The 26,346-nt window shown below is 40.2% G+C and overlaps 1 protein-coding gene across 3 annotated transcripts; it reads right to left on the minus strand.

Annotated features, from left to right (window-relative positions):
• Positions 1 to 434: 434 nt before the first annotated feature.
• Positions 435 to 26,336, minus strand: ARGLU1 (arginine and glutamate rich 1). 3 transcript variants are annotated; one of them, XM_047850544.1, is made up of 5 exons: positions 25,955 to 26,335; positions 25,760 to 25,900; positions 17,392 to 17,617; positions 15,012 to 15,095; positions 435 to 1,253 (listed from the first exon to the last, which is right to left on the minus strand). In XM_047850544.1, exons 1-5 carry the CDS (start codon positions 26,104 to 26,106, stop codon positions 1,089 to 1,091), a joined length of 768 nt encoding a protein of 255 aa, XP_047706500.1. In that variant the 5' UTR covers positions 26,107 to 26,335; the 3' UTR covers positions 435 to 1,088. The 3 variants fall into 3 exon arrangements, 2 of the variants coding, with proteins under 2 accessions (XP_047706500.1, XP_047706492.1); XM_047850536.1 differs by having other exon boundaries at positions 25,760 to 26,334; XR_007150429.1 differs by having other exon boundaries at positions 1,174 to 1,253; positions 15,523 to 17,617; positions 25,760 to 26,336.
• Between the last annotated feature and the right edge of the window lie 10 nt (positions 26,337 to 26,346).

Genomic DNA, 26,346 nt, shown 5'->3' on the forward strand with positions numbered 1-26,346 from the left:
GAGGATTTGACTACCTTAGCCTTTAGTCAAGGCACAAAGCTAAGTTCTTTCTGATGGCCCACTTTGAAAATAATCTAAGGTTCTATACATTTTTAGAACCATTTTTCTTGCCTTCATTAAGTATAATTTGTGATCGTAGTATTTAATATCCTAAAACAGAGGCACAGGATTGAGAATTTAAATCTTTTTCTGGGTGCTTACTCTTTCTTAAAGGTAATACTGACGTCTTAATTGCCGTAGCAGCATAAGTTAGGTATTTGTAAAAATAGCCATTAAATACTAATACGTGAGGATATTTAATGTACATATAAATCCTATTTTAAAAGTATGAGGAAATATAGCATGGTTCTAGGATTCCTAAATTGTTGACCATCAAAAAGTAAACCACCCTCTTTAAGACTTAACAGAACTTTAAAAAAAATTGCTTCAACATATGAATTTAAGACTTTACTTTATTCAGCAAAATCATTTATTTACACAATGGGGAATGCTGGTTTGATTTTGTCAATGAAATAAAAACAAACTGAACAGAGACAATACTGAACTGTATATATAGTTTGTGCCAGAGCTGACCAACTGTTTCCTTACCTGTATCAGGAGCATCAAGGACACTGGTTTAACAATACACCACACAGGTCCAGTAACACCCTGGGAGCTTCCAATGCAATTACCAACTTTTTCTTTTTTTATAAATATATAAAAAAACAAAAAGTCAGCAAAACCAGCATTATGACGTAATAGACAGAGTAGAACTCTGAAGTCAATGGGTCAGTAAAAACCTTATCAGACCATCCAGTTTACCAAGTGATCTGCTCTCCTTCAGACCATACTACAGAATCCAAACAGATGAAAAATAGATCCCTCTTTAGAAGACAGCAATGATCTGATAAGGATTTGACTTAATGGAAGTTAAGGGGGGAAAAGGAATGCAGAGCAGAGCCCCTATTAGAACAAGCTAACTTTTCCAGATTTTCCAAATTAAAAAAAAAACAAAAAACAAAAACAAAACAAAACAAAAACCACTTCAACATGAAGCTACCATACAAAGTTTTTCCATTTTTCTTTGTAAAAAGTTCAGAGTTTGCAATTTAATCCTGTGTTTTTAGTGAGAAGGACAGTTTGGGCCTGGACTTCCCTTTGCCCAGGATAATTTTTTGTTCTTCTTTTTGTTGACGTTGTCGCTCTTGTTCTAGTTTCATCCTTTCCTCATGAATCTTTCTTTGTTCTTCAACAATTCTCAACTGTTCCTCAGCCTGAAAGTTAAAAGTAAACATTAAAACTTCCAAGAATTTCAGGTCTTCCATTAGTAATATTGGGAAATCAGGTGACACAGGAACATACGTACTACAGTATGCTTAATAAAACTCACACAAAAAGTGATAAAGGAAAAATTATAGTGGAATTAGAAAATAACTCCTTATTAATTCTGCCTATTCTTTCTTTTTATGAAAAATATATTTAAAAATTGTAGAAAAGCACTTGCACATTTTGAAAATGGAAATTTCTAAAAATCGTATCTCGAAACCAGTATAGATTTTGTCCTAGTACCTGTTTTTATCCACATCTTCAGTGAATCAGATTAAGATTGTCAATTATGAACAAAGGCACCGATTTCTTCAAACGGTTAAGTTCTCTACCAATTACTAGAACTAGATTTGTAATTAGAAAGACATATAAAAAAGTTACACGAGGGACACCTGGGTGGCTTAGTCAGTTAGGCATCTTTCTCTTGATTTCAGCTCAGGTCATAATCTCATGGTAGTTGAGTTCTTGGCTGAAAGCTCAGAGCCTGCTTGGGATTCCCCCACTCCTGCCTCTGCCCTGTTTGCATGCTTGCTCTCTCTCAAAAAATAAATAAATAAATAAACTTAAAAAACAAGTTATAGGAGGGGTGCCTGGGTGACTCAGTTGGTTAAGCATCCCACTCTTGGTTTCAGCTCAGGTCATCATCTTGCAGTTTGAGTTTAGACGTCGAGTTAGGCTCTGTGCTGACAGTGCGGAGCCTGCTTGGAATTCTCTCTCTCAAAAGAAATAAATAAGCTCAACAAAAAAAAAAAGTTACAGGGGAAAAAAAAAAAAAACCTCTACTGGGGCTACATTATATTGTCAATATGCAATCAAGAAATACTAAAGACCCCTTTCTCTGGAGTGAAAAAATTAAATACCCTTTTCACCCGCTGATTATAACACGCTTTTCGGTTTCAAATGGACACTGGAATAATTAACTTTTGTGGTGACTTCAACTCCTTCAGTCTTAAGTAACCAACTCCCTTCCTGTGTTGTCTATACGTTTCCCCTCTTTACCAAAAAATTCCAGCCATTCCAATTCTCCCTCCTCATGGTCTCTCTCCTTCAGGTCTACTTCCTTACTCCCCCCCATCCCCCAGGTGCAAGTCTACCCCTCCAGCACAAGGGACATTAGGCCATGTGTGCTGGTGACTCCGGTGGTCACGAATGGGAGAGTGGCTCCTGGCATTTAGTGGGTAGAGGACAGGCATGCCGGTAAACATCCTACCACGCACAGGTCAGCCCCCCACAGCAATTATCCACTCCCAAATGTTAAAGTGGCCAAGGTTGAGAAAACCTGCTCTAACCCTTTGAGTTTTTAAATCTCAGTGATCACTGTGGTCCCTTCTTTCCTATTTGATCTTCATCCTAAAACACTCACTGCATCCTGTGAATGCTTTCCTATTTCCAAAGTCAAGTCTTAAAGTCACTACTTCTATCTCCATTATTCTACTAAAATTATTTTCTAGATGGTCAGAAACTCCATTCTCAATGACTTCCTTATTCTTCTGTTCACTTGAAATCTTTTAAAATTTTTTTCTCTTCCCACATATTCTTTCATACAAAATACAGTGGTTCAAAACATACATTAAGGCTCCAGGTATCTGTGGCTCAGTTAAGTGTTTCGACTCTTGATTTTGGCTCAGGTCAAGATCTCCTGGTTCCTGAGATAGGGCTCCGCACTGACAGCATGGGGCCTGCTTGGGATTCTCTCCCTCTCTGCCCCATGCATGTGCACGCTCTCTCCCTCTGTCTCCAACTGAACATTTTTTTTTTAAAACAAAATATTTAAGGCTCTCCACCCTGATCAGTTCTGTTTGTCTCCACTGATAGGTTTTTTTTATTCTGAAATAGTAACATTCAATGTGACTGAATTACAGGCTTTTCAGCAGAAGACCGGAAAGATGATGGACTCTGGTATGCAGCATAGAATGTTTAAAAAAACAAAAAACAAAAAAATCCTGACATTTAAATACATAAGTAACACAAAGAGGTTTGTTTTACTTTAAGATGGTATGGGTGTAGACTAAAAGGCAGAAGATAGATGGTGGGACAAATCCACTGAAATCAAGTGAAGGGCAAATGGGAGGAAGATCAGAATTAAAAGGTGGGAATTTGGGGGCACCTGGGTGGCTCAGTCAGTTAAGCGTCTGACTTCAGCTCAAGTCACGATCTCACAGTTTGTGGATTCAAGCCCTGTGTCGGGCTCTGTGCTCACAGCTCAGAGCCTGGAGCCTGCTTCAGATTCTGTGCCTCCCTCCCTCTATGCCCCTCCCCCGTTTGCACTCTCTCTCTAAAATAAACAAACATTAAAAAAATAAAAAATAAATTAAAAAGTGGGAATTGGGTCAGTAGGCAAGATGGAAAATCCAATGGAGAGGTGAAACAGATCTCTCTTTCAGACCTTTTCCCTAAGCTCCGTTTCTTAAGCTACAGCACACTACAGGACAGAGAGCTCTTCAACATGTCTAAGATTTAGAATCCTCAAAACTAACCCTAAAATAAATCAGCCCTCTCTACTACCTTCTCTATTGCAACCCATATTCTGTAGTTTTATCCTGTCTTCCCCGACACAAGCAAATAGCCAACCAGTTTGTTAATCCTCCCCTTATATTCTTTTCCATTACGTTCTCTCATCTAGAGCCTGTCCTCCATTTCAACTGCCACCACACCAGCACAGGGCCCCACATCTTCTTAGAGACCTGAAATGGTTTCCTCATTCCCAGTCTTTTTTGCCCTTCATCCACCATCCACCCTACAGAACACTGCCAGTTTTGGGAACATCTTTCTGTTCTCTCATGCTCCCAAGTGATCTCCACCAGGTGTGGAATATGGCCTAACTTCCCCAATTAGCACACTATTTAAGACGTTCTATAATCTGGCTCCAACTGTGTGTCTGCTAGTATCTCAAAATTATGCTTGCTTTCTATCTTGCCTCCGCTTCTCCTATACTCCTGCCATTCTCTCCTCCTACTGAAGTCCCACCTGTACATCCATCTCAAATCTCCACTTTCGTGCTTAGACTTTCACTGATGAATACAAGAGAAAAGAATTACCTACTTCTGTTCATCCTCAGTAATAAATTCATATGCCAATTACTTTGCCCAATTTTAACAAATCATCACACATTTGGGGTAAGAGCCTGGCAAGTACAATTCAATCAAAGAACAGTAAAGAATCTTACTTTGTGTCCATGTGCTTGGGAAACCCTTACCAATATAAACACCCAGATTCACTGCTGCCTATGGTTCTAACTCAGCCCTCAACGAAGCAGATTAGATCCTTAAAGAGTGAAGAGTCTGAACATCACAGCTTTACCCTTAAGAGAAATCTAATTAAAATTACACACTATTTTTCACTGTATCATATTGACAAATTCAAAAGTGAAATACAAAATACTAGCTTATGAAGAGTACTATGGCACTACTTACCAAAATTTTATCTTCATAATACTTTTACCCAGAAAATTAATTTTCTGGAATATCCTATAAATAACACTTGCAAACATGCTAAATTGAACAAGGTTTTTTAATGCAACATATCTTGCTCAAGACTGGAGAAATCCAAAATTCCCAAATATGGGACTATTAAATTATGCAAAATCTATGTAACAGACACTGTGCAGGGGCACCTGGGTGGCTCAGTCGGCTAAGTGTCAAATTCCTGATTTTGTCTCAGGTCATGATCTGACAGTCATGAGATCAAGCCCAGGCTCCGAGCTGGGGTGGGAGCCTGCTTAAGATTCTCTCTCCCTCTGTCCTTCCCCCACTCACGAGAGCACATGCGCACTCTCAAAAAAAATACTGTGTGGTTAACAAAAAAAACACAAAAATAGGAATCCCTACATACTGAAATGGAAACCCCCCCAAGTTATACTGTTAAGTAAGAACAGCAAAGTCCCAAATAGTTATGTATAGTATGCTATTTCTCTGCAAAAAGGGGAGAATAAAAATACATGTGTTTGTATCTGCCAAAATATGCATTTTAAACTCTGGAAAAATAGACAAAAACCATAATTGAATATATTATTCTGGAGATGGGAATGAAAAGTAGGTGGATGGGGAAAAAAAGAGACAGAACCATTTATTTTTCTAAAAAATAAATCTGAATGATGTGATCACATACCTAAATTAAAATGAACAAGATTTTTAAACTAGTTTCCTTCATTAACAGGAAATACTGATTCTGCACTGCAATTGACTTTTTTTTTTTAATGTTAATTTATTCTTGAGAAAAAGAGAGACAGAGCACAAGTCGGGGAGGGGCAGAGAGAGAGGGAGACACAGAATCCGAAGCAGGCTCCAGGCTCCGAGCCGTGAGCACAGAGCCCTACCCAGGGCTCGAACTCATGAGCCACGAAATCATGACCTAAACCAAAATCCAAGACTGTGCCACCACCCAGGCACCAATGAAATTAGACTGGGTAAAGAAAGTTTCAGTGTCATCCAGGTTTACAAATACAGGAGACGGAAGTGCATGTGTGCAGAAGAGGGGCTGCAGTCTCTCTGGTTCTCCCTTAGTGCTGAGCATATAGTGCCTACTGGAAATACCTGATAATGAAATGACTTTTAAAAATGAAGTGAGCAGGTGAATATCCTGTCTTTACATTCAAATGTTTATACTTTGTTCCACTATAGCTTTAAACTAAGCATAAATGTTATTCAATTACACCAGAGCAAAACCAAACCAAACAAAACAAAAAAACCAAAAAAAACAAAACCAAAAAAACTAGTCGAGCAAAACCCAAAACCATCAATTTTAATATAGTGGTTCTCAAATGATGAAAAACTGGTTTCCTACCCCATCCATCTGTGAGGTTTGACCCTACACCTTATTTGCTAGGTATTCTAAACCCTAGCCCCCTCTGCAATCTGATATGCCATTTCCTTCCCAATGCCCCTGGAATATCCACTACTCCTCCACCCTTCTGTTGTTTCAAATGCATGCAAAAGAAAGAACTATTCCAGGGGGGAGGGGAGATGTACACGTGTATTCATACAGAAAAACAATACCAAGCTCTCCTACAAGGATTACACATGGACGTCATGGAGGCCCAAGAGAAAGCCAACATCCACCATACTAGAGCCATGAAAAGAGGGTGGGCCTTCTTAGCCATTAAGTCCAGGACCCTCACAAAGGTGGCTTTCAACCCTGTACCTCACTGGCAAGAGTGGCGGGTGAGATAAAATACATAAAAGCAAAGTATACCATTCTAGAAGAGTCTATTTACCCCTTCCAGTACCTTTTGTTCCCCCCTCTTCTACCCAGAGGTCCCAGTGTCCTTATTACAACTGCACCTTTCTAAGCATCCCCCACCTACACGGTCTCTAACTGTACATTGGGGTGATCCCTAGCAGCAGTTTTTCAGCAAATAAGGATGCTGAAATCTACTAAAAATACATATGAAATTTTACGACATCTTAAAAATACAAAGAGAGAATTACTTGTTATCAGCAGTGATTACGGGAATGACAGGCAAGAATGAAAAAATATTACAATTAGGAAATCATGCCACCACTCAGAAATGTGGATTTCTGCATTTTAAACTTCCCAGACACACATCCTGTTAAACTCTGCCATTTGTAACTTTAATTCCTTGACTCATCTTCCCCCCTGTAACAAGTGTAATGTTTATCCCACTTTAAATAAACAATGCGTAAAAAAAATATTAGAAAGAAATTTGAAGTAATTAATTCTGACCCTTAACAAATTACGGATCAGTAAAGTTTTCTGAAATTATTAACGTACAAGGTTAAAAAAAATAACATACCAGGATTTTTTTAAAAAAGTAATCCCCCCCCCAATGGCAATTTGGTTATTCTGTTACCTAATGTTTACAGTGTATGCTATAGCATACTGTTAGCTACCATATAAAAAGAATTCGTATCACTCCTTCTAGCCCCTTTCCTTTGCAATTCCTCAGTTGCTACACCTTTATAATCTTAAATATATTTTTGGAACGTCAACATTACAGAACATCTCCCAAGATCCCGTATTACTTAAAAGTGGACACAACTGCTTCAAGAGGAACTGATAGCCGAGACTGGTAAGGGATACTCGACACAAAAATCAGTGTCCTCCAGGGCTCAGCAGAGACCACTCTAAGAATACTGCCCAAACACCAATCTCATACCTTCAGGATTTTAGTATTTGTGTCCTAACGTGAACTCATCCAGATGTGGTTCTTTTAATCTTCCATACCCTAAGTTCTCTTTTCTTTCAAGTCAGTGCTTCTGTCTGCCTTGGTCACTCATTCCCTTTTGTGGAGGTTTTCTCAAGTGCCTGCTGATACCTGGCTGTCAGCATGAGATCTTCTCTGGTTCCCACACCACATTTTCTCCTCTTCTTTCTCCTCTTCCTCCCTCCGGGCACTTTTATCGCTCAACCAGGTTTACTCTCTTTACAGTTTCTCCTGCCACCTTACCAATTCCAGCCCCATCTTCTGACAGGCTTTCAGTGGGTTTCCGGTTGACTTTCTGTCCTTCACTCACACTATATAAGGCCAATTCAGTAATATCCAGAACATTTTCCAAATACTGTTGCCCAAAATACACTAACACACTCTTAAATGAGCTTTTTACCGTATCAGTTGAAAACAAGCCTCTCCCTGACTAAACATTCTTCCATTAACTCCCCATCACTTCGTTACAAATTAAAATATTTAATTGACATTTACATTTGGCGCCATGCCGTCCCTGTCTCTCTTAAAACGTGTAAATACATCACAATTAACTGAATATATCACTCGGTCCTGTGCTCTCTCAACTTAGATGTGCTCACTCTACTTACTATAAATGCCCCATTCCTTTTCCATTTGTATTAGTTTCCTGTAACCACTGTAACAAATTACCACAAACTGGATAGCTTAAGAGAACAGAAATTTACTCTGGGAGCAAAGGAGTCCAAAGTCAGTGTCACTGGAACTAAAGGTGAAGACAGGGCCACCTTCCTTCTGTAGGCTCTCGGAGGGAATCTGTTCCTGGCCTCTTCAAGGCTGCCAGGGTTTCTTGGCTTGTCTATGCACTGCTCCAATCTCCAAATTTCTCTCTGTGCTGTCCTCAAGTCACCTTCTCCTATACGAGTGGAGTCTGCTGGGAGTCTGCGAGCCCTTCATCACGGTGTCCTCTCCATGTCCTTTTCGGTCCAAGTTGGCAGTGTTTCTGCTGACACAGCATCCTCACAAACCCTGGGGGTCTCCCAAATCTGGCAGGCCACTGGACAAGATGCTCCCCAACAGATCTTTCCTGGATAATCTCATTTACTCCTGGTGTCTGCTACTAAAGTGCCTGAAGGAACTTATGAGTCACAGGCATAATCTCTTCAGCCCTAGCAAATGGTTGTCCAGCCACAGCCTTGGCTTTGTTTGCAGTTTTTTAACAGGAAGCCTCCTGACTTTATAGCATCTTTTGTAATCTAGATGGGCTGAAATTTTCTCCAAACATCAACTGCTCATTCTATTTTACTTATCTGTTCTTTCCTCTATCTGTTCTTGAACTTTACTATCAACAGCCAGGGGAAGAAACCAGACTGTACCTTCAACACTTCACTTAGAAATACCTTAGTTAAATATGCCAGTTCAACACGGAGAAGTTTCACCTTCCACACAATTGTAGGACACTACCAGGTTTCCTACCACTATACAGCGAGGACCTCCTTCCCTCTAGTTTAAAGTAACATCCTCTTCCTCTGCTTCTGAGCTTTAACCAGAAGCACCTTTAAAGTCCCTATTTCTACTAACGGTCTTTTTTAAGGCCGTCCAGGCATTTTCTATCATGTGCCTCAGAATTCTTCCAAACTTTAACTGTCCAACTCCAAAACTACTTCCATATTTTTAGTAATCAACTGGGTAGGTCCAGACAACATAAAACTATTCTGGAGGCCAGAAGTTCGAAATCAGTATCACCGGTCCAAAATCAAAGTGTCAGCAAGGCCCGCTCCGTTAGGAGGCTCTAGATTGAGAGTCTATTCCTTGCTTCTTCCAGCTCCTGGTGGCTGCCAGGATTCCCTGTCTCCTGACCACATCACTCCAATCTTCAAGGCCAGAATCTTCAAAGCTCTCTCTGCTCTGTCTTCAGCTTCTCCCGTGTGTACTGTGGTAAAAGCCCCCTCTGCCTTCCTCTTACAATGGTTATGTGGAATGGCTTTTAGGGCATAGTGGATAAACTCCCCAAGATTTTTAACTTAATCATATCCACAAAGACTCTTTTTTTGGGACCACACAAGGTAACTAGTGTTACTAAAGTAACAGGAGATCAGGACACAGAATACACAAATAGCTTTGTGTATGTGGTGGGGGGGGGGAGGGGGGAGGAGCGCAGGGAGGTATTTTCCAGAGATACCTCTTAATTGCAAAGCGAGCTCTGGTTTACTTTAAGTATGTGGAACACATTTCACATATAATCAACTTCCAAACATGGTACAATTTTTTCATTTCTCAAAAGAGAGAAGTACAAAGCGTTAAGCATGATGAACATGGTAAATCTCCTTATTTGGCAAGTGGGTAAGGAAAAACTATTTTTTTCTTTGTTAATTTGAGAGAGAGAGAGAAAGAGATCGAGTAAGTGCGCGTGCAAAGGGGAGGGGCAGAGAGAGAATTCCAAGCAGGCTCCATAGTCAGCATGCAGCCAGAAGCAGGGCTCAATCCCACCACCCTGGGATCATGACCAGAGCCGAAATCAAGAGTCAGACACTCAACCAACTGAGCCACCCAAGCACCACAAAGAAACGGTTTTTAATATTAAAGAGAGGAAATACACTGTAGATCTCAAACTTATGATCTGCATATATTTTAAAAATTCCAAACAATGTTTCCCAGTTAAAATCAATTTTTCCTTTTTATCAGCATGTTTATAATTTTATTAGAAACTGTCCGTCTCTTATTATAGTTTCAGTATTTACTCACAAATTAACCAGATAACATTTGACTACCACTTTCATTCACCCACGGATAGTCTGAGGGTCATGTTTTTCCTACTGCTCTAGCCTCCTGCAGGGACACTGAATTCCACAGCAACATCTATCGCTTTTCTTAGTATATTTCCCTTTCTAAATAAGTAGGATTCATACACATTTCAGAATAATATCTGGGCTTTTCCCAGGCACATCACGAAAAAACTTGTGAAGAGGAATAAAAAAAATTTTTTTTAGTACTATTTTTAACATTTTTAAAAAACATTAAAAATCTCCATTGTACTAACAATACCCTTTCAAATATCTGAAGACAGTGGTGCACTGCCAATAGTCAGGCAGAACTAGATACCAATCTGCCAAAAAGCCAAGTCCAGGCAAGCCAAGACACGTGTCAATTCTTCCTTGATTTTATTCATCAAGCATGTCTGTTGGTTAATATGCTTTTGCCTGCTTTTGGACAGATAAAATCAAATATCTTGACAAACAATTTGGAACGGATGTGAGCAAAAACTACTGGTCTAGAGTACCTAACATGAATTCTACATGAGAGAACCCATGGGGCTAAGCTAATACATTCCTTATTACAGTCATTACTGTGATCAATCTTTGAACTTTTGTCATAAGGACCTACTTAAAAGTTAGTCAAAGTGTGGTTTAAATTTACTTTCTCTACTAATTATTTTTATGTGATCATGAAAGTGATGTATGTTAGTTGTAGAAAATATAGAAACCAGAGAAAAGTATAAAGTTACATGTAAGTGTACCAATTACAGATAGCGATTCTTAGCATTTTTTTCCCATCTACTAAACCGTGCAAATATACTTTTCAAATTAGCAGGATCATAATGTACACGTAAGTTCTGCATTTAGCTACTTCCCCTGGATTAACAAATACTTTGACTAAAGAAAAACCAACTATATAAGTGACATAAAACCTGTGAAATTTTCACTATTCTAAATAATAAAGGGAAAAGTTTTTTTTCTTTATTAGTTTACTTGTATCTGAGTCACTTTTCTCAAAATAAAATTCTTAGACACAGAATTAAAGGCTCCTGATATTTACTGATTCACTGTTATTTTCTAAAATGGTCACAGCCATTTAAACTCCCCAAATCACTACATAAAAAGGTCCCTTTATACCTTATCCTTGCCAACAGTTGGTGCTAATGAGGGAAAAAAAGTCTTTTTCTACTGGTATTTAGCATTAGAGGAAAAGAAAGGGGGGAGGGGAGTCCTTTGTTTTGCTACATTGTCAAGAATTTATGAAGGCACTTTTCCATTCCACTTGTGTGAGTGAATTGTCTTTTAAGTCTCTTTTCTTTTTCTATTAGGGAGTTGGTCTTCTTTACTGACTTCTAAGAAATCCTTGTATTATTCTTTCAAGATTACAATGTTTAAGAAATACCCTTTGGGGAACCTTCTCTCCCCACCCTCCTTTAATCTGCTTTCGAACCTCATCTACCATCACTTACCTCACCACCTTCTTGACTACACAAAAAGCTGGTTCACTGCTCCGGCCCATCCCACTATCCCAAGAGCACCTACACACTCTTGCCTTTATTCTAAGGCCCCCAAAGGCCTTTTCCCTGCTTCATTTCCTCACACTCCTGTCCCCATCGTAAGTGCAATTTCTAACTATCCACGGAGGCCCAGCTCACACGATCTCTTCCAGGAAGGTTCCCAGGTCTCCCTAGAGACCTGGGCAATGATGTCAATTATCACACATCACCCGTTGCACTACTTAGTATTTTCATATTATTAACTTTTCTTGGAATTGTCCTTGTCTCCACAATAAGTACATTAAATACTTTAAGAGAACTTAACATCTTATCAATTGCTTTTTACACCTAACAAATTCTCAATATGGATTATGGATTGGCTGCTCCCTCTTCTCCCCTTGCCTTCTAGAAGCTAAGAATGCATCCCATTCTTCTTGCTATAGCATGAACCGGTCCACATTTCTAGCATATTTATTAGGTCATAAAAACAAACAGAACTGTTGCTTCAACAAGATAAACCAGCACTACTGACACACTCAGGAAAAGTCCCGTGCTATCTACAACATGGGCATATTTCCCTAAGTATCTATTCTTTTAAAAATATATTCCAGTAGTATCTCCCAATAAATGTGTGAAAAGATGAAAGAACTTGCTGAAAACTGAGAGGATGAGGAATGGACAAGAACGAAAGTCTCCGTACGCTCCTGGCATCTTTATGCAGTAACATTCTGTCTTTTCCTACACAAAGAATGTGCTAGTTTCCCTGCAATAGATGATGCCCAACAGAAACAAATAAAAATTTTCTCCAACACTGACAATTATTTCTCGAGCTTCCAACATTATCATGCACAGGAAACAAATGAGTTATGTGCAAATTCTTACCAAACAGTCTCAAATGCAAACTCTTTTTTTCTCCAAAATATCTTTTCACGAAAGTTGTACTGATAACATGCAATGCACAGTCTATTCTGCCAAATCCCAATGTTCCAGAACAGTGCTGGTCTAGGTATGATCCATGAATCAGCAATAGTCTGCAAACCATAATGGATCCATAACAAGATATGTAGAAACCAGGAGTGTTTTAGAAGCTTTTATAGCCACTTGATGTCATTTTTCTAGTAATTCATCTTAATTGTATTTTGCAAACATAGTCTGAGACAAATTAGGATTAAAAGACAAAAACAAAAACTGGCCAATTACCACCACTTGAGAAGCACTGCTCTAGAATAAGCTTGCTGATCTTTTCCCAGTAAGGACACACCGAAAGTTATGTTTTTATGGTTTGTGTGTGGGTAAACAAAGAAAACTGCCAAAAGAAATATAAAGCGCCAAGTTTCCCTAGGCACCAGACAGCTACCTCGGGATCAGAAGGGATCCTGGCAGGGCATAAGCAGAGGAACTCTTGTTCTAGGAGTCATAATCCGGCATTCCAGGCCACCCAAAACTGAAGTCACCATGCTATCCAATCTCTTACCACGGTCTAAGAGGGATTCCCCCCACTTCGTGATGCCGGTACAACATTTTCAATACCAGCTATACTGTTCCACCCTTCTGGAAACATCCAGGCCCTACAAACCACACTATATTTACCTTTCAAAAAAGCTCAACATTCAAGACTCAAATGAAGGTTCATACTTTCCATCTTCCTTCTTCCTACCTGAACTGAGATTTTCTTCTTAGCATCACTAAAAAAGCACGATCACGTACTCATTAATGAGCAGGTAGGGACAGACCTCAGAATGACTCCTCATCCATTTCACTTTCATAGTGCTTGCTCTACCTTAACAGATTTTAAGGCCTTTTCATTGGGAAAGGCAGGATTAAGTCCCTCCCTTTCACTATGACCTTTACAATAACCAGGATGGCAATGTGCATGAAGAATCCTGGTGTCATCCTCATTAAGTTGCTTAGTTACTTACTTAAGTTGCATTAAGTTACTGATATTTCCAGTACTGGCTTTTATCTGGGGCATACCACCTCTTAAAAGATTATGCCTTAGAACCAACTGGACCATAGTTTTAACTTTTTACATTCTTATCAATTACGGGACACATTACTTATGATCCTCCTTCACCCCTACTCTCATTGGGATCCACTGTCAATTAATTACTTAGACCAACTCAGATCTTTCTGTCCCTTTATAAACAGTCACAAAATTTGTTTTTCCTAAACCACTTAACGAGAGCTTACAACTTGCTTTTATCCTTCATGTGACAGTATGACTTCGCAGCAAATGTCTTCTCAACACATTTCTAAGTAAACAAAACTTTTCTAAGATGTCTAGAAGCAAGAGTCCCTCCTGGGTCATGTCTCCATTCCTGGGCACGAACTAGCACTCATTCTCCGTTCATCCTAAGTAACTTCCCTTCCACTTGATTTAGATTCTTACTTCAAAGTAGAATTCCTATATGCCACTTTCATGAGGCAAAGAAAGTTTTTCCTTTAATGCCTGTCTCTTCCTTTTGTTTCCTGGATTTTTTTGTATCCACAGTCATTTCATTCTGTTTTCTTCCTCATACTGAGACTGCTTCAGAATATACATTTTTAATGGAAATCCCTAGGCCACCCAAAACTTTACCCTACTTCTTTATTCTACTTTAAGTGCCAGTCTGTGCTAAAAATAAAGAAACATAACAAACAAAAACCTCTGGATTTTTGTACTAAAAAAAAAAAAAAAAAGAATTGGAAGGAAAAGCAGAAACAATCACAGATTAGTATTTTTCTATTTTCAAAAGATGACCTCAATGTTCTTACACTGGCTTCTTCACTAATATTTCCAAATTGTTCCTCACCCCCGTTTAGATCCGTATGTCATAATTACTTAAGTCTCTGTATTCCTTGCTGGATTACAAACTTGGAATAGGAAAAATAGCTTATGAGTCCGGCACACTATCAAATACAGACTCCCTACATACTATACCCAGTAACTGGGTGGGAACAAGGTCACTCATGTGAAGTGAAATGCTGCGTTTGAGTTTAAATACTTCCAAGCTTTTGTTTTTACTATCCAGGCAGAAAAATGTAAATGAGGTGAAGAGAGAAAAACTCTGGGACTGGGGATAGTACAATTCTCCCAGGAGCCCTGTTTTAAATGCAAATTTCAGAATGTTCTCCAGAGTTACTAGAATCTCTGGACTGCCCCCGGATGGATTCCTCTGGAAGACACTAGCTAAAATCTCATGAACCATTCCTGCTCTTGCCTCAAATCCCTGCAAACAGCCCCGAAGACTAAAAAAATGTGTCCATGATAAAGCACAAAATCATCCCACAAAATCTGAAGCAGCAAAGCAAATAAAAAATGCGTTTCATACATACCAGTTTGGCTTGTGCTTCTGCAATTTTTCGGTTATTCTCTTCCAGTATTCGCTCTAGCTCCTCACGTTTTGCACGTTCTTCCTCCTAAAGGGGAGGACATGTTAAGATGTTAGAAAAACAAAATGTTTATTTTTACTGATAAATATTTACTAATCTTCCTCTGAACTTTTTTGAGCTGACTTAGAGGGCAGCTTTATAGCTACCTTCTGTCTGACAAATGATAAACTGTGCAGCCACTAAAATTTGTTTCTAGCACTAAATTTAAATCATCCCTCCCAGTCCAAACAGCAACCGACTAAACCCTCCCTAATGATAGTTTCCTGGCAATTATTACTAATACTTTAATATCACACAAATCAACAAGGACAACTACAAAACTGGATAGTATTTACCAAATTAAAAAAATAATATATAAAATATAAATAAAGTGAATATTTGTCTCACCAATTATGTATACCTACGTATTCTTTACCTATACTCCTTTAATCAGCATTAAAAGTTGAATATTTACTGTCTTGTCCAGTGTCCTGCAGAGTGTGCTCCTCGGCTGCCATACGCGCCAGCTTCCTCTTTAAAATGATTTGTACTGTTAGCTTGGCAATACCTGCATCAGCAGCTCAACCATTTATAAAGAAACAACATACAAGGAAGGCTGAGCTGAGGAATGCAGATGTTTATGGTAAGAAGGAACAAAAAATGTAATTCATCATTCCTAAGGCAAACAATTAATAAGAAAAATACATTTACTGTTAGTGAAAAATACAAATGGTAATCCATACTTCATGGAACTAAGGGCTTCTTCCATGGGGAAAATGGACTTAACATTCAGATGTTGACAATTTCTAAAGGCAGCTTATCTTGTCATCTACAGTCTGAACTGAAATTCAGGAATCCAGGGGGTGCATGGTCCGGAAATAAAATTCTGTAATTTATTTTTTATTGGAGAATTTAATGAGATTTTATAATGCAAACTATATGAAGATTGCTTGATGGTTTGGGCAGTGTTCAGATCACAGCATACATATTCAAATGATTTTAATATTTGGAAAGACTGTCAGAGGGTTGTGTCCGTGTAAAAAAAAATTGTTAATACGAAACAAAAAGCAAATGAAGAGAAAAAAATCTTCCTATGATTAATAACTCGCTACAAGACAGCACCATTACTCCAAAATTATCTCCATTATTAAAAGCACTGATCTAAGTAAAATTTCATACATTCAATTGCACAGTCTGTGATAGCTACCAAATATAGACACGTGTATCTAAAGACAGCACAAGGGAGAATGCACTTGAAAAGCTAAGCTTACTGGAAAACAAGAGAGATTTAGTATGATGCCAACTTGCCCATACTAATGCCAAGATTAACAATGATATGAGACATATATTTTGAGTCAAATATTTAAGTTCGAGAAAATAGAACCACAGGATTTTCTATGGCACGCACCAATGGAATTCGTATTCATTACACAAACTATGTCAAGGGACACTCAGCACTGTAAAGTAATTTGCCTTGAGTGTTTCAGTGACTTTCAACAAGTTTTAGGAACCTGGAGTAATCAGTGCAAATAAGCCATAAAGCTTCAGTAGCAAATTACTGTCTCACAGAAAGACATTTTCAACTTCTGCTCCAGCTGCTGATAAAACAAATCATGTGTTTAGCTTGACTCCAGACAAGGACAACCTGTTCCTTCATAACTCTCTAGAGAAAAAAAGGAGTTGTTAGTAGATACTAAAAAAAGTGGATGAATACTCTGGACATTTTTCCTAAAAAGATTCTTTGAAACACATTAGGAAAATGGAGGGAGGGCCTTATGATCAGAATGCCAGAATTAGTCCATTGTGTTGAAGCAGGATTTGGGGGAGGGGGTGAGGGATAAAAGAAGGAAAAAAAGAAGAGCAAGAAAACCTATTTATCAAAAGCAGGTGCTGTCACTCAATGTTAGGCCCTGCTCTTTGTAATCTGACTGAAGGCAAAAAGCCTCTCACAGTCTAGGCAGTAAGAATGATAAACAGAAAAGAAGAATACGTAACCACAGGTGGATTTTTACCCTTTTCCCTTTACCACTCCCTGTCTCCCGCCACCCTCCCAAAAAAGAATGTAAGTCCTGCAGCCATGGCAAAAGTTTCAAACACTTCTCAAATATGTAAGCCAGTTCCGTTAAATCAAAAAGTATCCTTGAATACGTTTTATGAAAGTAACTTTTAGATGTCAGTCAGCACTTCTGAACAGGCTAAAAAATTAACTTTCGCAGCAATGTTAAGTTTAGATGAGAAAGGAATTAGTCTGTATTCCATCTCTTTCTGAACTGAGCAGGAGGCACACCCAACACTGAAAGTTTTGCCATGGACTGTCTCTACTTTCCAAACGACCGAGCGTTACCTCTCTGGCTTTTTGTGCTGCAAGCTCAGCTTGTCTCTGTCGCTCGAGTTCTTCGAGCAACTGCTTTTCCATGATGCGCTTGGCTTCCTCCACCCTTCGGAGAACTTCTCGCTCAATTTCATCCTTCCTTTTCTCCAATTCTTCCTCTACCCTTTTGGCCACTAATTCTTCCACTCTTCGTGCTGTTTCTTCCTCGATGAGTTTTTCTTCTATTTCCTGCTGCCGACTAGCACACAAAGTAGAAAAAAGTGACTTAGATGACAGAAGTAAACGTAAGAATTAAAACTAGTTATACGTCTGTAAAACATTCAGCCTGATTCTATGATTTTATAATTCATCTGAGTGCAACACTCAAGGAAATACTAGACACCAAGATGTTCAGGGATACAGAAACTCGAACAAATATGAAATCATGTTTTTGTTAGCTTTCACTTTCTAAATCCAAAATGACTCAACAGAGAGCTTAATTCATTAGTTTTAATTTAAGAACTGTTAAGAAATCTGAAACAAGAAGTCTACTTTTTGTTACCAACTTTATAACGAAAGGACAAAGTGCATGGATTTACTCATTTGCCAATGCACTCAGTCTAAGGGTTGAGCTTCAAGAGAAGTCAGGAGAAAATACTATGTAGCAAGCAATTCAGACTAAGTTCATCCCCTGCCCCCCAACTAGCAAAATCAGAAGAAATACAGACTCAAAGAGATTCAGACTGTGAAGGCAATGAAGCTTTTTCTGAAAATACAGACCAACTTAATTCAGGTTCTGAACCTAATACCTTTCAGCGTACCTTCTTTCTTTGGTTAATTTTTAATTAAAAGCTCTTCAAGATGTGGGAGGGTAGATGAAAATATATTGCCAATTCTAATAAAAAGTTTAATGACGCATGATACGGTTTAAATTATTTTAATCCCATCTAGATATTATAAACCAACTTATTTACTCAAAATCAAATTCTGCACTGAAAATACTGACATTTATCAAGGCACTGTAGTGGACACCATGTACATTTTATACCAATGACATCCAATATGGTCTACTGGGAATGACATCCCAGTATAAAATTGGTCATTTTATACCAATGACATCCAATATGGGCTACTGGAAAATTTCATTGTACATATGTAGCTCACTGTATTGAGACAATAATTTGTACTGAATTAATAATAAATTCAGAGGCTCTGGAAGTATATCTAAATCCTAAGAGGCCGATTTATTATTATTAATGCTTCAACTTTCTCACAGCCCATAAAATTAAATACAACCTGTAACCTTTATATCTTTTGATGACTCATAAATATGTATGAGCCAGTCATTCAATTTACGTGTTTAGTAAAGACTTTATAGTGTCTAAGTGACCTTTAAACACCCCAATCCACTTCAACTAAACTGTATTTTGGGGGTGGGGGGGTAATTCAATTCCCACTCAAGTGCTTTTATTCTCAACTCCTGTTACTTATTCACAGTGATACCATACTAACACCAATGTATCTTTAACATTCTGATTCATTTCAGTTTCTGCATTTATAACCTCTTATGTTTTTCTGACCAGGAGATAGTAACTACTTAAAAAAGCACAATTATTTATTCTAGGTTCCAGACATATGCATCCCATTCTGAAAACTCTGTTGCCTGTTTCTTAAATATTTCCTCCCCACACTAAATTATTGATTTTTATTTAAAAATATACAAAAGCTTAACATATACTCTAAACAATGCTCCTTTTCCTATTCAATAACTTCGAATAAAATACAGTTTAAGGTAGTTTCAATAAGCCTTTACCTATAGCAGCTCAATAAAAGAGAATAGTTATCTATCCCAACACTAAAATGAATTGCCAGACATACCTCAAGGAAACCAGGCAGGGATTTTAGTGGAAATTAAACTACATTTCAAATATAAAAATTTTGTTTCTTTACCTCATCCAAAGAGAAAAATATTAGGCTGAAATAAGCCTGATAACTGTCAAACCTAGATGATGGGTGTATTAACGTCATAATATTCTTTCCACTTTTGCAGAAGTTGGAAAGTTTACACAATGCAAAGTTTTAAAAGTATACACCACTCACCACAAACAAACTTTTGCTAGTAAATGTAAAGGAGCCTAAGAAGAAGTTCTCTTTTAAGATGTCAAAAATGGTGCAATTCAACTCTAAGGACAACGTAAAACAATTTCAATTAAAACAGTCCAAAGTAAAAAGCAGAGAGAAGAATGGAATAAGGCTTTAGGTTAGCTCATCACTAGAAAAGTCGCCAAATAACTTAGGAATTTTGGAAAGATGGAAGAGACCTGATACATATTCAGGGTTTTTTTCAAGCAGTCTGTAAGTAATAGCAATAGCACAATGGCTAATGGGGTCACATTTCTGGATTTAGTACGGAGAAAATAAGCCTAAATAAATTCAGTTTATTACTTACAGCAAAAGCCAGATCAGCACAGTGTCAGCTGTTTCTGGTCCCACTCATGGACACCAAACCAGAGGGGACAGGTGACATGCAATACAGGCATAGGCAGTGGGCTGTTTTGCTGCTAAGGAGTCAATTCTAAGGGCAGCTCAGTGGTTTTATAGCCCAGAGGGGAGGGCAAGTGGAAAGTCCCAAGCTCAAATGAAACTGAGAGGATGAGAAAAGGCCTCGTGGAGTTTCTCACAAGGCTGCTTATCTCCCTTTGTTCCTGGAGGAAGCACAGGACACACCACTGTGACTGTAATTAAGCCTTGCTGCTGTGTTCCATGTGGAGACAGGCAAGGTCAGGGCACCACAGCAGAACTGTTCCCCTACAAGTATTATCAACAATATAATTTTTTGTTGTTGCTGCTATTCTTAGTAGCAACAATCAGAAAAAAAAATTTTAAGTGATTTTTCAGATCTAGCACTGAAAAAGTTACTCTCAATGACGCTTCAATTCCCCTCTCCCCACACTGAATTCAGAAAAACAATGGGCACATGTACAATTGAATTAAGCAGTTCATCTTTACTGACGGCAAGTTTATTATCATTATCAATGATAAAGAGGTAGAAGGCTAACTTTCACCAGGGGCACTGAAACTTTCTTGGGGAAAAAAAACCAAATACTTTTGCTCATTAGTATCATAAAAAACATTTCATGTCACTGCCTATCCACTCCTTAAAACTTTAAGTTTTTATTTATTTGAGAGAGAGAGAGAGAGAGAGAGAGAGAGAGAGAATATGGGTGTGTGAGCAGGCGAGGGGCAGAGAGAGAGAGGGAGAGGGAGAGGGGGAGAGGGAGAGAGAAAATCCCAAATCCCAAATCCCAAGCAAACTCTGCGCTGCCAGAACAAAGCCCATCGTGGGGCCTGAACCCAAGAACCATGACCTGGGCCGAAATCAAGAGTCAGATGCTTAACTGACTGAGCCACCCAGGTGCCCTACTCCTTAAAACTTTTGCCATAGGAGTTGTCACTTTCCTGATGTTCTTTAGTGGCTCTTATCTCTTCCTCGGGCTCCTCTGCTCAATGTATTCCCTTGCCAAGAATTTGTGCCAATGTTGAAAGGGCTGAATCACAATCTTCAAGATTTCGATGGTAGTATGTATAACACTAGGTCCCCATTTTCTCCATGCCTCCATGATTTCAGGTATTTTAAAAACTCCAGTCACCACCAACTTTAAAACGGTAACTATTAAAACAGTAAGGACCCAGCAATACAGCACTGTTAAACCAGAGTATGACTCTGAACATGGCAAATGGCAATATTATTTAAAATATTATACAGAAATATTTTAACGTGTATGAACTCAACCCTAGGAGTTTCCTTCTAGGAAGTGCTTCATAACATCACAGCAAACAGCATTAATTCAGTACTGAACAGGCACCAAATACTGTGCCAACAGCTTTATACACCATGTCATCAGTTACACCTCTGATGATTCCCAAGGCATAGGAATACTTTACTAGCTGGGCTCCAGGTCACTGCATTTTGCTAAGAGAGGACTCCTAACCTAGGTAGACTCCAAAGCTCATGATCTAAGCCCTATAGTACCCTACAAAGGCAAAGGCATGCAATAATATTTACCCAAATCATTTAAAAAATTTATAAATTTCTTATCAACATCAGCTAGATCTTATGCCCTTATCCTTTGTCTTAAAGCCCTAAGTGTCCCCGAAATACAGTTCCACATACTGAATTTGCTCATAAAAGCTGTTCTCTACTCTCAACAATGAGCTCGTCAAGTACTCTAAGGATCACTCATATAGATCCCAGTTCAGCTTAGATACTTTAATTCAGAAGGCTCTCAACCTGTCATGCAATTGAACACTAAGCATATTGAAACCTAGATTATAACAGGCTACAGTAAATTATTATAGCATTAACATTTCCCGGATTTGCTGCAAGTTATTTTACAACTGCCTATTTTTTCAACATGCACAGTGAATACAACATGCACAAAGCCATTTCAAGAGAATACATATGAAAATGATAAGGAGAGAGAACCACACTAAATGGTTGGGACACAGGGAAGAGGTAGAACTTCTGAATTCAATTTTGAAACATGTGAACTAGCTATTCAGAAATGAGAAAAAAAATTAATGCTAAGGTCTACCTTTTACTATATTAATATAACTCATAAGAGCACTTCATAAACTCACCAGGCTCAATCTGGCTGCATTTCGTAAATTATATTACATTATGTACGGAGGCCCATTATATGCCAAGTATGTCTAGATACTTTAAATGTGCCATTTTTTTTTTTAATGTTTCATTTTTGAGAGAGAGAGAGAGAGAGAGAGAGAGAGAGAGAGTGAGAGTGAGCGAGCGGGGGAGAGGCAGAGAGACAGGGAGACACAGACTCCGAAGCAGGCTTCGGGCCCGGAGCTGTCAGCACAGAGCTGGATGCAGGGCTCAAACCCATGAACTGCGAGATCATGACCTGAGCCGAAGTCGGACGCTTAACGACTGAGCCACCCAGGCGCCTCATAAATGTGCGATTTCTAATCTTCTTAACGAAGACCAGTACCTTCATTTCACAAATAAGAAATCAAGCTTACAGGTACGTGATTTATTCAAGGCTTCACAATTGTAAACAGCAAAGCAATCTGGTTTCCATTATTACCACAAAATTAGTTAAGCCCAACAGAGTATTCAAATTTTGCAGTCTCTCCCCTCCCACGGACCCTTTTCCAGGTACAGGGACACTATGCTCTCTGTTGTCTTCTCTGCTTCCAGCAAGCACTGGTTTCTTCCAACAAACATTCCCTAAGGTCCTCTCAGTCCCGTAAGCCAACTGATTTTTTGCCTTCACACGCTACCTGGGTCGTTCTATCTACTCTCAAGGTTTCCTCCTCAAGGCTTCAGTCTCTCATATCAAACTCGCATAAACTCACTATACCCAAGTGTTAAAGTGCCTACAGTGGAAGTGCCAGTTGAAACTCCCCTCGACGTTCCCTGTCCTCTATCTATCAGGTTTCTGCCGTTTTAACCACCGTCTGCCACACAAATAGTTCCTTAAACATTTGGTGCCCGACATGCAATAGCTACAATATAAACACGAGAACCAATATTAATGCTTTATTTCCCTTATGCTCCAATCCAGTTTTATTTGCACTGTTTCCTAAATCTGTCCTTTCCCATTCCAACAACCGCCCCCTCACTACTCCTGTGTGGTCTTACTGTAACTAGTTATCTATCCTACACAGCGTTCAGTGCTGTTTTGGGGGGGGTGGGGAGGGAGAGAAAAAAGAGCTCATCCCATTTACCTCCTCAAAACATTTCCTGTTTCTAGGATGAAATCCAAGTTCCTTAACATGACTCCTTTATAAGATTCTCAGCCTCTGTTTACCTCCCCTGACTAAAGAGACTCCATGATGTTAGTACTTATAGAACTTCCCATGTTTTACCTCACTTGTAAGCCATTCAGCCCCCCTCCCTCCCTTTACTCTGGCAAGGGCTGAAGGGACTCTGTTTTGGTCCACATGTACCTTCCTATGCCTTGCCGGACAATCTCATTTCTATCTACCACCCATTCCTTAGGAGGATGAAGGTGTTTACCCATCTGAGATGCTTCCTTCTTAAAGTCACATCACTATCACTGAATTTACCACACTATTATTACATACCCACTTAGCAGTCTTTAAGCTTCTTGGAGAGGGGTCAATTATCTTTATCTCAGCAGCACCTAGCACAGTGCCTGGCACTTATTAATTGCTCGAACCGTATTAGCTGAATGAGACCTGTAGACACACAACTACTTAGGCCCATTTCCAAGGCTCTAAAACCTAGGTCTTTCCATGGTTTCCTTTGTGTTCTAAGACATTACACCGTACTGAGGAGTACCTACTGCATGGCACACAGAATTCAGTGTACAGGTGGCTGCTCGCCCCTCTTCCCTTCATAAATGCTGATGGTAATCTGCTGCTTCTGCCAACTTGGAACTATATAGCTCTCCTATTTTCTCTTTTAATCCCTGGTTTCTGTCCCTGCTATTCATGTGCAGCTTGCTAAACACCTCTAATTATTCTCTGCATACCAAGTTCCCTTTTATTTTTCCTACAAGTCATAGCTTTTTAGAGAATGGCAAATAACTTCTCTTTGGACACCTGTTTTCACGTGGGAAAATTATCTGAGACATGACTTAATTTTTAAAATGTTCGGGGCGCCTGGGTGGCGCAGTCGGTTAAGCGTCTGACTTCAGCCAGGTCACGATCTCGCGGTCCGTGAGTTCGAGCCCCGCGTCGGGCTCTGGGCTGATGGCTCAGAGCCTGGAGCCTGTTTCCGATTCTGTGTCTCCCTCTCTCTCTGCCTCTCCCCCGTTCATGCTCTGTCTCTCTCTGTCCCAAAAATAAATAAACGTTGAAAAAAAAAAAAAATAAATAAATAAAATGTTCATCTGTTGACATTTATTTGAAAGTTCATTTTTACAGTTAAGGATCTTGTTATATACCAGAAAAACCCGGATTCTATATAATCAAGGTTTGTTGCAAAACAATTACTTGTATGTATCTGATGTTAATATATGTATCACCGACAGCTCTACATAAAGGAAAAATAAAGACACACAGCAAATAGCTCTCCAGGTACTGCTTCCTCTGTAATATTAGTCAGTGCCCCAGTCCCGTAAATCTTAAAAACTTTGCTCCTTAGAAATACGCTCTGCTGGAAAAATCTACATAACGCAAAGCCAACTGCAGAAAAATTTAAAGCCCCTAAACAATCAGTGCATATATCTGTCTCAGAAAATTCAGGTAATTCTCCTACCTCGTGTGCACTTTCTAAACACCGACGGGCTGAGGAAGATGGCCAGTTAAACACAGACAGTTCACATCTAACACTACCTTTCCAACTGGCTTTGAGAAATGAATACCTAGAGCATCAGGGTACTATGGTCTTAAACCAAAACCAAACCCAAACCCTACATTTTAAAAACAAAAGATGATCAATTTGGAATTATTTGTACCTACTCTTGGATCTAAAGATACTTGAGAGGTGACTCTCAGAGATACTTTTACCCCAAGTATTTCAAGTTGGGGACCTCACTGTGATCCTGATTTTCCCTACATTAAGTACCATACGTGAGCAATGCAAAAATAAAAGCAAATATTCAAGTGTCCTCTACCACAAGGGAAAACAAAACGCAGGATTGCACCTACTTTTTCTACAGAGGAATATAAAGCCATATAAATGAGAAGTATAAGGACGGAGCAACTTTTGATAGGGATGATGGTTATGCAAGTGAATTCAAGTATCAAAATTCATAGTACTGCAGGCTCAAGGTTTGTGCACTTTATTTTTGCAGCTCCAAAAATAACAAACAAAACCCGAACAGGCTCGAAAAAAAAAAGAAAAGCAACCGCGACATCTTTAACAAAAGGAACTCACTAACATAAAATGCATCTTTGGCTGTACTGTTGGGACCACCAACAGGGTCTCATTCCCCGAGAAGCCCTGTCAAATCGAAGCCCCGGTACTAGAATGCTCTGGCCAGCTGCAATTTGCATCCCAAGGGTTAATTCTTTCCGGCTCCCCCCCCCCCTCCCCACCAGCGGGCCCCAAACGCTCTCCATCCCTTCTACGGGCTCCCTTATCCCACGCCCTCACTGGCCGAGGCAGCGCCTCTACCCCACTCTGAACTCCACCCCCTACTTCCGGCACTCCGCTCCGCTCTCGCGCCAAAATCGCTTTCTCTGCTCCTAGCCCTTCCTGCGCAAGCCCCGGTATTTCCCAGCCCAGCCAACTCGTGGGTCCGTCCGGCCCCAAGCTCTCCACTCGCGCGGGCTGCAGCCTCTCGGGCAGGTTCCTGCGACCCCTCGACCCACGCCCCCCCCCCGCCCCCCTCACGCCCCCACTCGGCCCACCCAGCCCCGCCGGCCCCCACCCGCCAGGCTCCCCGCCCCTCCCCCCGTGGCCGCTCACATTTTTCGCTGCCGCTCGAACTCCGCTTTCTTCTCCTCTTCCTCTCGCTTCTGCTTCTCGTCCAGGCTGCTGCGCTTGCTCACCGTGCGCCCGAAGATGTCGATGCGGTCGGGCGGGGACGAGGCGCGCTCCCGGTCCCGCTCGCGCCGGGACACGGCCGTGTTGGTGGAGCGCGAGCGGGACCGCGACTCCCGCCGCCGGTTCCGTTTACTCTCCCGGGACTTGGAGCGCTTCCGCACGCGCTCCTTGTCCCGAGACCGCGACCGCGACCGGCTCCGCTTCTTGTTGTGTTTGCTGCTCTTGGTGTGTTTGGAGCGGGACGAGCTCCGGCTCCGAGACCGGCCCATCCTTCCGGGCGACGCTGTGACTAACCGCTGGCCTGGGGCCCCGCACGCGTCCCACTGCCCTCGCTTCCGCCTCTGGACGCGGGCTGGCCGTCCTATCGAGGCCGGAGGAAGGAAGGCCGTCGGCCAGCTGACTTTATACCGCTCTCTGAGGTGAACGGCCGCCACGAAGGCCGCCTCCGACGACCAGGCCGCAACGCCAGGAGTTGCTAAGATGGCAGCCGCGGCTGCACCGGCCGCCCT

This window comes from Prionailurus viverrinus, chromosome A1 (assembly GCF_022837055.1).
Source record: "Prionailurus viverrinus isolate Anna chromosome A1, UM_Priviv_1.0, whole genome shotgun sequence".
Classification (NCBI taxonomy): Eukaryota; Metazoa; Chordata; class Mammalia; order Carnivora; family Felidae; genus Prionailurus; species Prionailurus viverrinus.